Source organism: Coenobita brevimanus, chromosome 54 (genome assembly GCF_032717465.1).
Source record: "Coenobita brevimanus isolate Jiangsu-jjx chromosome 54, ASM3271746v2, whole genome shotgun sequence".
NCBI lineage: Eukaryota > Metazoa > Arthropoda > Malacostraca > Decapoda > Coenobitidae > Coenobita > Coenobita brevimanus.
The window spans coordinates 2,904,408-2,915,484 of NC_137007.1; the positions used below are offsets into that span (position 1 = coordinate 2,904,408).

Sequence of the window (11,077 nt, forward strand, 5' to 3'; positions counted from 1 at the left end):
ATGTATGGTATTATTATCACAGAAGACTCCAGCCTACCTCATATTCGTCATTCATAGCTTAGTTTGCATGTTTCCTCTGGTGTACCATAAGAAACTGATTATCATTGTCTCCTTAATGCAGAAAATAGTCATTTTAAAAAACCTTTTTTGACAAAAACATAATCTCCAATGTTGTCCTTATCTATTAGATAGTCATATAGATTATAGCCTTTGTCCTGGATGTTTTGAACAAAGGATACATCCTTGCCCTTGACATCTCCGTGATGTTCAACTAGAAGCACCGAGATATCCACACTGCTCCATGGTATAGTCTTCAGAATTTTCTGCTCTGCACCTTCTACATCTAAGGAAAACAGGTCAATCTGGAAAAAAAAAAAAAAAAAAAAAAATGAGGAAAATTACACATTACCTTAGATATTGTACCAAATTATTGTTGCCATATACAGTATCATGTTCAGTAAGCAACATCAACACTCTCATAAAATACACCTGTTGTAGTTTTCATTAGTTGTAAGTTCTGTACAGTATATTCCCTCCAACCTTTGTAATATTAAGAGCTTTTATGTAAGTGGTGATGGGGAAGCATTGCACTGAAGCATAAGTAGTGTCATAATGATTTGCTTGATAACGCTGATCACGACCTCCGGCCTCAGTCAAGAAGGAGCTGCCCCTGATCACCCATAGGGCTGATGCTGTGTCTGTCCTTGCATGTGTGTCGACCACCTCTAACACCATTTCCTGACATGTGAAAACCAGCTTATTAATACCTATCGTAATTAAAAGCACAGTAAAATATAAAATTTTACTCTCATCTTAAATGTCAGGACCAACTGCCTAGCCCCGGGCTTCTACGCTCCTCATGGGACAACGTAGGATTGGATGATGGATGGATGAATTATATTTGTTGTACAAAATATACACATTTATGGATTATGTTTGTACATTAGTTTCATATTTCAACAAAGAAAAAATGCTGTAGATGACTGCATATTGCTCTAGAGTGATACTTCAAGCTGCTTTTATACAATAACATATGAGTGACTCATTTGTTCACACAGGTCGGCAAACTTGTTGACTTCAGCTGAGTCTGTGACAACAGCTCAGTTTTTTCACCAAATTTCAAACCCTATCATTGTCTGGATGAACTAATTTGTTCAGCTGTCCTGTAGAATTTGTTGCTGTAACATCATTCCGTATCCTTGCTTTTAGAACCTCTTCATCATAAAGTATCTGCCATCCAGCTTGGTGTGATTGAACTGTGCTCGGACTTTGGTTAAGCCACCTTGCATTGATAGGTGAATATTAAGAATGACTGCAAAAGTTTGCATTTGTAGGTAAATAAGTAAGACTGACTGTGCAGAAGTTCAACAAAAGCCAAAAATTACGGTATCAGTTAGGACATATACTATGCTGAGGTCAGCATGATGCATATTAACGTGCAGTAGTTTGCTGCTAGTGATGATGCAGAAGAGTCCATGTGAAGTAAGACTAGCATCATATGCAGTGTGTAGGTATATATCCTTTCCTTTCCAATCTTCCAATGGTGAGTTTGCAACTTACATTGGGAAAATGATGGTTGTATGCTTGAACAAAAATTATGGTATTCCACATATGTGCAGTCATTGTGCTCCATAACTGGATTCCATAATTTGTATGCTTATTCACAATAGAGGAAATAGGTGATATTGATAAAAATGGTGGTACAAAAGGAGTGGTCTTATGGCATATCATTATATTATATGTATCTGAGAATGATTGGGCATTTCACATTTTCCTCAGTAATTTTGTATTTTAAAGATAGCACAAATGTGGATTCCACATTTTGTTTAAGCCTATTTCCTAGTGTGGATATGCTAGGTATCCACATTTTTGTCTAAGCTTATGACCATAATTCATACTTAATTTAGCAGGTTCGGGTGTTTATCAGCCGAACTTTCATTGTTATGTGCAGCTGACAATATTACCAATTGCTGTCACCTTACACCTCCCTTTGCTAACCCAAACCCTAGACTGAACCTAATGTTATATTGTATATGTAGTTCAATCTTTCCCTATATTTGATATCTAGTCATTTTGGACCTAGCCTGAATTAATCAGCAGTACCTTCAGACTTGAGCCCACACTGACAAGAAATACCATAGGATGATTATCAGATTTCATTTTATATATCCCCATCCATGTAAGTGTTTTATTTTGGAGCCTTGATTTACCTGTGGGAATGGACTGATGGCAAGGCAAGTGTTGGAGGACCATGCTTTCCTGTTTTTCTTGAGGAGGTGTTTGTAGGCGACTGGGTTGGCCTCCACCAGTAAACCATGCCATCCATACACCTGTCACCATGATGACATTGTCAGCTCTGCTCTTAAGAGAGTATATTGTTTTTCAATATTAATTCTGAAATTTGATTAAAATTATCCAGTACTAATTTTAAATGCTACCTGCAATCATATCAGTACAGACTCTCAGGTGAAGAAGGAATGACAGTACAACATTCTCTATTCATTCAGTCAATATATGTCATGCTTCCTCATAAAGGAAACCCCATATTGAGGCTAATGTTTTCTATGAATTGGAAACTAAAGCAAGTATCAAAACCAGCTGATTTCTTCCCAGGAATTTCTGGACACAACTGGGAAAAAACAAATCTAAGATGTGTAAGATTTGTAATAATGATAAGAATCTCTGCATGGACTTTGCTTCAATGTACTTGTAGCTAAATGTTTCCTGACAGAGAGTGATTGTGTGGCCAGTTACCATGCCTGTGGCTGCATTTTGCTCTCATTTTGGTACCTCCTAGAGTCAGTGGTAGCCAGCCATCTACAGTAATACCAACATAATTACTGTATTCTCTGTTTTGTGCAACTTGTGTGGCACCAACAGCCACAGCTACTCCTAAATCTTCAATACCAGTTGTTTGGCCAGAAGATATAGTATGTGCATGGTTATGCTTAGAGACACTCATGCGCTGATCGTTATTCAATATGTTCAAAGATAATACACAGCTAACAGGAATTACAGAAGAACTTGACATTTTCTTCATACATTCTGAATTGTTATAGCTGTTGAGTATATGCGTGTATACACTTGTTTATATTTTCAGTGGCAGGCTGGTGTAATGCTATAGCTTCCTGCTCTGGCACTAGTGGTGAAAGAGTAATCTAGCCTCTACAATACTAGAGTACATTGCTGCATGTTTATGGTGAATATATCAAGTGATGCAGCTTTTAATAAAAACAACAACAATTCCCTGTAGGAAAGACTACCTTCTCCCTGTATTGGGATACAGTCCATGATACCTTAGTCGAAAGAAATCTTTGCATTCTCTTATAATGGACACTCTGGTGATGTGTCTTGTGCAAATGGATTTATTAGCAAAGATGCAAGTATTATTATCACAACTGACCATTTACATCCCATGGTTTAAGACTTGCCAGTGAATCCTACCTTGCTTCTGTTATATGTGTCAAACAGTTTCAAGGTGGGATCCCTGTTGGTATTGTACATGTGTTTCTCCTCCAAGCAGAAAAAACTTGTCAGCACCATGAATTTCCTGCCTATGACAAGACAACATTTTGATAAGCTGAGTAGTCACAAGCATGGTTTTGTCTCAGTGTATTCAGTCACTTCAAGTTTTCATATCTCTGTCAGCAGTTTGGTGTTTTATATGTTCACTTCATTTTATAGCCTACACCAGTAGTCTTGCATCTCTGCTGAGAGCCCATGGTATTACCTATCATTTCTGTCCTGATGATACACAGCTTTAAGTGGATATAACATGTAAGGATATTGAGGATCTAATGAAATCTCTGATACCTGATATTAAGATGTGAGTGGCCATGAGAAAAGTGAAGTTATAGGATGATAAAAAAAGATTATCATTACACAAAGAAGCAAGAGGGGATGACACTGAGGGGATGACATTGATGATATCTGGTCTTTGGATCTTGAAGAAATGCACCTGCAGCCTATTAATCATGACAGAAATCTTGGAGTGTACAGTACTTTAACTCAAATTCGAACTTTCAGGAGCATGTAGGTTCTTTGGTGAAAGCTTGCAGTTTCTACATTTGGCATCTGCATGCCATAAAACAGTTCTTAGATGTGCAATGTCTATCAACACTGGCTTACTCACTTGTGTTATCTTACACAGACTACTGTAACTGTTTATGGGTTGGTCTGCTTATCATTTGCTGAAAAAGAAAGTTCTGTGAATGCATAATATGGTTGCTAGACTTATTTCTGGTTTTCCTTTAAGGACAACTGCTTCATTCATACTTGAACTGTATTGGCTTTCAGTAAGAGCCAGGACTGAGTTTAAACTACATATATGTTTAATGGCCTTCAAGGCTGTTAAGTTCAGTGAAGCTGAGTACTGTATCTAGTTTAAATGTTATCTCCTCTTGATGTACATTCTGGTATTACTTTCCATAGCAGTGATGACCCATTACATCTTGATGAGCCTAGAGCAGTAAGGGAGTGTTGCCTTGCTTCATGCTCCTTTAACACAGTACAGCATTAGGATTATTTAATAAGCTAACGGTGTTTATAAAGTATTATAACTCTGTGGAGTCATGTAAGGAACATTCCTTGAAAAATTATTTAGTTAATTGTGCTGTGATGGATACAGTAGTTATAGGGTTAAATGAGTCACTGTTGTTGCATAACCCCAATCTGTCTGGCCATGCAGGCTTAATAACCACAGGCAAGCAGTTGCCTCAGCTTGGTCATTCTGTTCAGTGAACTGACATTCCCTTGCACTAGACAGTGCTTCGCCACAGCAAGGTGTGGGGAGGAGTGTGGAGGTTTGTGTCCTGAATGGATGCTGCATTTGCGTCCCTATTCAGTTAAAAAGGGCACCATGGTAGGCGCCACATCACTCCATTGTTTGGGCATATGGTTACCACCCAGTGTTGTACAGTATGTGGTTTCCTGGGTTTCAAGAAACCATTTGGCTTGTCACTCAATGTAGAGTCACCTGTAATGGAAACGACAGTAATTAAAAGTGACAGGAAGAATGGGGAAATAGAATGAAGGAGGGTAAACAGAGGAGAGAATGATAAAGGCATAGGAAGAAGCAGGCTACACTATATCAAGTGGTCGCCACCACCTCCTACCATGGGTCACCACTGTTGATGCCGTACTACCTATGAATTTATACTGTAGTCTGTTCTGTTGAGGATTTGAGCAGTAGTGAATTCTTTTAAAAGACTAGCATTTTTATGGAAAAAAATCAGTATTATTATTGTTATTGTTATTATTATTATTATTATTTTTTTATTTTATTGTTAGTATTATTATTGCTAAATTACAGTATAAGCAAACATTAACCCCTAAAAGATGTGTGTTTGCATATGCTGTCCGTGGGTACTAGGGCCTAAAAGACGGGTGTCCGCATATGCTGTCCCGTCCCACCCCACGCCCCCACACCCACCCCACCCACCCCTACCACCACACCCACACACCACCCCTACCACCACACCCACACACCACCCCCACCCTCCCCACCCCCACCCCGACCCTCTGACCCCCCCCACCCCGACCCTCTGACCCCCCCACCCCCAAACCCCAACAGCCCTCCAACTCCCTCCATAGCCTCCCCAACCCTCCCCACTACCCCCTACCACCCCAACCCCCACCATCCCACCACCCCCAACCTCCCCATCCCAACCCCCCACCACCCACACCCCATGCCCTCACCACTCACCCCCATGTCCCCACTATCCCCCATCCCCCTAACCACCCCCCACCCCCAAAATCCCCCCTGCCACTGCCACCCCTTATCCCCCCCTACCCCCGACCACCAACTCCCACCACCCCAATCCCCTACCCACTAACCCCCCCTCACTCCCCCCACACCCCCACACCCCAAACCACCCCCACCCCCAAAACCACCCCACCTCTCCAACCCCCACTGCCATCCCCACCCCTCTAACCACCACCCCACCCCCCTCCCCACCCCCCACTTCCCATCCCCCACCCATCACCCCCATCCCTATCCTACTCCCATACCCACCCCCCACCTCCCCAAACCATCAAGCCCACCCCCACACCATCCCACAACCCCCCACCACCCCTCCCACCCCCTACCACCACCACCCACAAACCCCCCACAAACCTCCCCGCCTTTTATGCCCGTCGTGAGTGTATGTCAAAACATTCCGATGTCCGTCTTTCAGGGGTTAAATCCTGATCATTATCACCCAAACCTTCTCGAGATGGAGAGTATTGGAGAGGTACTCGCCATCCAGTGCACCAGCCTCTATAAAGAATCCTGGAGGCTGCTTCCCAAACAGCTGAATCACTCGGTCATGAAGAAATTTCCATGAGTCCAGATCCTAGGGTGAAGAACAAGATATTTAAGTTGCCCCCTATTTTTCATGGTTCTGACTTTCCTAACTTTGTTTATTTGTGGCTGAGTAAACTATCACAAATACACTAGCTTAAGATATTTTATGGACTGATGTAACAAAACAGTGTTGTTAAATCATGTGAAAATAAATATCAATCATGTACAGTAGATTCTATGTCTGGTGATGTTTGAGGGCTTTATAAATGGTGTCAGGCAGTCACTTACAGGTATCTGTTGTTAAATTATGACCATAGGGGCTCTTTTAGATGGGTTTTCATTGTTCAGAGATTTTTACTATTGGCTGATGTGTCTTCCCAACACTCATTAAAAATGAGGATGACTTACCCTTTTCCCACTTATCCCTTAAAGTTTTGACCTCCTGAGAAAAGAGGTCTGGATGGTGAAGATAAAGATGTTGATGATGAGTATCCATATCATGTGATCATAACTGTATATCAAGAGATGACTACTGACCTTGTAATCAAGTCTGTTTATGTAAGTGTTGAGGTTGTAAGGCTTGGTACTGGGCTGCTGTAGGTGGCGTACACGCAGTTCAGTCACAACACGTGGGTCATCACCATTCAGTGGTCCTTTAAGCCGCTCTCGCCAACCCCCCATCCTACTGCCACGCTGCTCACCATGTTCAGCTCCAATGCCCAGATGCACAACGCCATTATCATCATCATCCACATGAACAGTCTTCCTGCTGCACATTATCACCTGGATAAAAATAGTGTATAGATAAACAATCCTCTCTATCATCAGCATCATATTGGAATTAGAGTCATAGCTAGTGAATAGGTCTGAGGGTTAGCAAGACGAAATACAGTACACTGCTATGATTAAATGGAAATTGAGTGAACAGAAATTATATAGGTTCAAAGAGGCAGGCGACACAGAAAACTGATCAAGATGCAACAGGAAACCCAGAATGTTGCATGTTGGTGACGTCACAAGACAAAGATCAGGAAGGATGGTGTCCATGAGGCTGTAAGTTAATGTGGATTTTATTGATGCCGGAGGTGGGACAAGTTAGAAGAATGGCTTTAACTGGACAGTCCAGGTGAGTTCACATCAGTAAAGGACCAATTGCCAACTTGCCTGTTTTTATCAGGTACTAAACCATTGGGGAACTGTGTTAAGCTCTGAGGATGTCTTAGTTACTGAGGGATAGTTTCTACTGTGCCCCACATCAAGATCCAAACTTTCTGACTGGGAAGTGGGATTGCTGCATATTGGGCTACCCAGTCAGAAGCATGCTCATGGCCCATGAACTAAAGGGTGATGCTGGTCTCATTGGAGGCATACTCGGCATGCAACCAAAAGATCCTGGGTTGACACAAGACCTTAAGACAGTGTCTTCTTTTTCCTAGTCTGTTTACACTTATTATGAAATGTGAACTTGATTCTAAAACTGACGGTTGTATATTATAGTCTAAGAAGATGTTTCAGTGCTTTTGTTGTCACACTTGCATAAGTCTATGATTGTCCCCTACCTTTGAAATATTGTCCATGCAATGTGATTAAGCCCCCATACCTGTCCCCTTTCTCCTGATATTTCTTTCCGTACCTTATAATTCTTCCTGTGTTCCCCTTTCTTCCCCCCAACCTGGTGGTAAGCCCCACGACAGTTTGGTGCTTTCCACGTCAGTTATTCCTGAGAAGTAGAACCACTCCTACCTCCATCTTGTGAATACCTCCTCCTCCCCTCCTCCCACCTGGTCTCACCCTTCCCTTACTGACCTTGTCAGTAGCCCCCACACCTGGTGCCTCTCACCTGTCAGCTAACTGTCAGCTAACTGATGCCCCAGACCAACTGTTTTAGTTCATCACTTGCTGTTACGGGACGCGCGTCTGTTCCATTTGCCCTCCAGGGTCATTAACAGTGCATAATTTTGATTCAAGCACAGATAATACAGTGATGAGGCTCTGGATCTCCGTATGGTAGATAAGTGGTTGACAAGGTGCCTGGAGGTCTTCACTCGAATACAGCTCCAACCCCACAACTGTAGGAACAAAGTCCTTACGACCAGCACAGAGATTTGGTGTGGCACCTTAAGCATTGTCCTTCATCTCCATCCCTTGCCCTCAGTATATATCAGTTAACGTTTACATCCCTGGGAGCCATGGAGGACTGATATTTGTGACTGAGGATATCTTGCTGGGCTATGACGATGACAGTGATGATGAGGATCAGGAACAGGACATATGGCATCCACAGTAGAGAATGTGAAAGAAAATCTGTGTCTTTAGAATTTAGTTTATAATGCTTCTAAAAGTCTATTCACCTTTCAGTACCTGTCCACCAGACATAAGGTAATAATACCAGTTCAGTGATACGGTTTAGATTCTACTCTTTATACCTGGAGACGATTTTGTTCAACAAAGAGAGGTAAACCTCGTTTACACGGAGTTAATGGATCTAGTAATTGTCTCAGATTACAAGTGACAACCACGGGATATGGCACTACTTTTCCAAGCCTGGGACTGCTGCCAAAGCCATACAATACATACCCCAAGACCCTGAGTCACGGGAGTCCATGCATCAGTACCAAACTAATACTTTTACGATTTCACATATTCAGTCATCTATGTCTTAATGTGCTCTGTTACTGAATATCAGAGCTCGCATACCTCCGCCGACGCCAATAAAATGTATGACTTACTCCTGCATCCTGATCCGGATCCATCTCAAATATAGTCAACTCTTCTTTGACACATTGCCCGCCTGTTCAGCAGATTTCAGTGAAATCCTATATCAACTTTTTGAGATCTCGTAGGCAGCGGATAAACAGGCAGACACGGGTGAGTACAACCTTCTCCAACTTCGTTGACAGGGGTAATAACCCCACCCCCCACCGCCGCACACGTAGTCCCTACACACCATTTCGCACTCCCACCGCATTACTGATCCTGCTTAACTCAACCCTCCACCCATTCACCCAGTACCTCTACACGCCACAACCTCACGACCCTCCAATAAGGTTTACAAGTTGGCATGGACAACGAAGTGATCCATGCCAACCAAACTCCACCTCCAGTCACGTCCTACCTTCGGTCTTCAGACTCTTTCTATCGCTCAGCAGAGCAAATATGTTGCCTACCTTGAGGATTTCAATGCTGCGCTAGAGGCAGTGGTGACTGCAACCTCACAACCCTCGCACATTACTCTGTCCACAAAGTCGACTTTCCCTTTCAACAACCATCCCAGAGGAAGAACTCACACCCACATGATGAGGAGGTCCATCAGATAAAAGAGATGCAGCTCACAAGTGGCTGGACCTTTCAACGTTCCCTGGCCATCACCCGTGGTGCTGTAAGAAATGCAGCACCGTGAACTACTACGTCAACTACTTGGTGCAACGTCACAATGGAGGACAGACAACGACTCCCACGTATTGACAACTCCCTCAGGTTGTTACGGGGCTTCACGTGTTTTGCATGTTAAATCTCCTATCCGGCTACTGACAGGAGTACCAGTAAAGCAGCCAAGCCTCGATAGATGGGGAGCCAAGATGGGGCCAAGTACTGTTCGGGGGGGGGGGATTGTGAACATTCCACACGTATTAAATAACCCTAAATTTCAAATAAGGGAGCCAGTGGAAGGACAAGACTTTGATGGAGGGGCGGGCTCACCTCCAGGCTCTCCGTGGCTATGTTACTGACAGACACTGTACCTCTGGGGAAGGTGCATACTTTCTACCCTTCGTTTGCAAAGGTGGACGCTAGGACGAAGGTTATAATTCGCCCGTACTTGTACTGTATGTCCGTCATCTCAGGATTATGGTGAAATCTTTGTGTGTGTGTGTGTGTGTGTGTGTGTAATTTTTTTTTTTTTTTTTCCACCGGGTCGGTCAGGATCACTTGATGGTCGTGATCGTCAGTTTTTTACCCTCCAGGAAGGGAGCTGAGAGCTCATATAGTCCGATCTAAGGGCAAGGTTGTGACCTTCACACACGCACACACCTGTCCCCTTCCTCAAAGGGAACAGTAAGCTCCCACTTCGTCAGTGAAACTTTTTCGCAACCTGAGCGAGACGCGAACTCCCGTCTACCAAATGGCAGACGAGAACGTTACCACTGAGCCAGCGAGTGGTGTGTGTGTGTGTGTGTGTGTGTGTGTGTGTGTGTGTGTGTGTGTGTGTGTGTGTGGATTAAGAAATGAAATACATTCGTGAAGGTAATGTACAATAAATACGTCAAAGAACACTGTGTCGCATTAAAATTTGCATAATTATGTGCCACAGGGAAATCCTGAACGTAATAACCTCAAACTTTTACAGCCACTGATTAGGCTGTGAGCGAATATTATTGATAAAATGATTACTGTGTACCATTGATCGATGTAACTGTCCGTTTGTTTAATGCAACTAAATACAAACTTTGTGTGGCGGAGGCATCATGTTTGCTGGTGGCCAAGCAGCGTGGACATTTGCTTGACTGTTTTTACGGTACTCAGCGAAATTTGGTTACTAATACAGGCCTAACAAAATAATGAGAGAGAGAGAGAGAGAGAGAGAGAGAGAGAGAGAGAGAGAGAGAGAGAGAGCGGAAGGGAGGGGGAAGAAAAGCGGGACTTAATAATCTCCCCTAACGGTTTAATCTAGCGTATTCCCACATCATTTTCCCACATAGTATATCACTGTTCCTCCTCCCCATCTGCTGCTCACTCCTTTGCATCTTTGTTCATGCTAGTCTGTGTCATGCTTTTCTCATGGTAGTACTCATA

At 43.0% G+C, this 11,077-nt stretch overlaps 1 protein-coding gene across 1 annotated transcript; it reads right to left on the bottom strand.

Annotated features, from left to right (window-relative positions):
• Positions 1–128: 128 nt before the first annotated feature.
• On the bottom strand, positions 129–8,412 carry LOC145400990 (protein Star-like). The gene is made up of 6 exons (XM_080273349.1): positions 8,377–8,412; positions 6,824–7,069; positions 6,207–6,335; positions 2,211–2,330; positions 541–738; positions 129–362 (listed from the first exon to the last, which is right to left on the bottom strand). Exons 1-6 carry the CDS (start codon positions 8,410–8,412, stop codon positions 129–131), a joined length of 963 nt encoding a protein of 320 aa, XP_080129475.1.
• Between the last annotated feature and the right edge of the window lie 2,665 nt (positions 8,413–11,077).

Excerpts from the sequence above, each read along its gene's own strand:
- LOC145400990 (XM_080273349.1), bottom strand. The coding sequence starts at position 8,412 with ATGCTTAAGGTGCCACACCAAATCTCTGTGCTGGTC. Across the intron at positions 7,070-8,376 it reads ACCAAATCTCTGTGCTGGTC|GTGATAATGTGCAGCAGGAA; the intron begins GTAAGGACTTTG and ends ATTTTTATCCAG. Across the intron at positions 6,336-6,823 it reads TAAACAGACTTGATTACAAG|GATCTGGACTCATGGAAATT; the intron begins GTCAGTAGTCAT and ends TCTTCACCCTAG.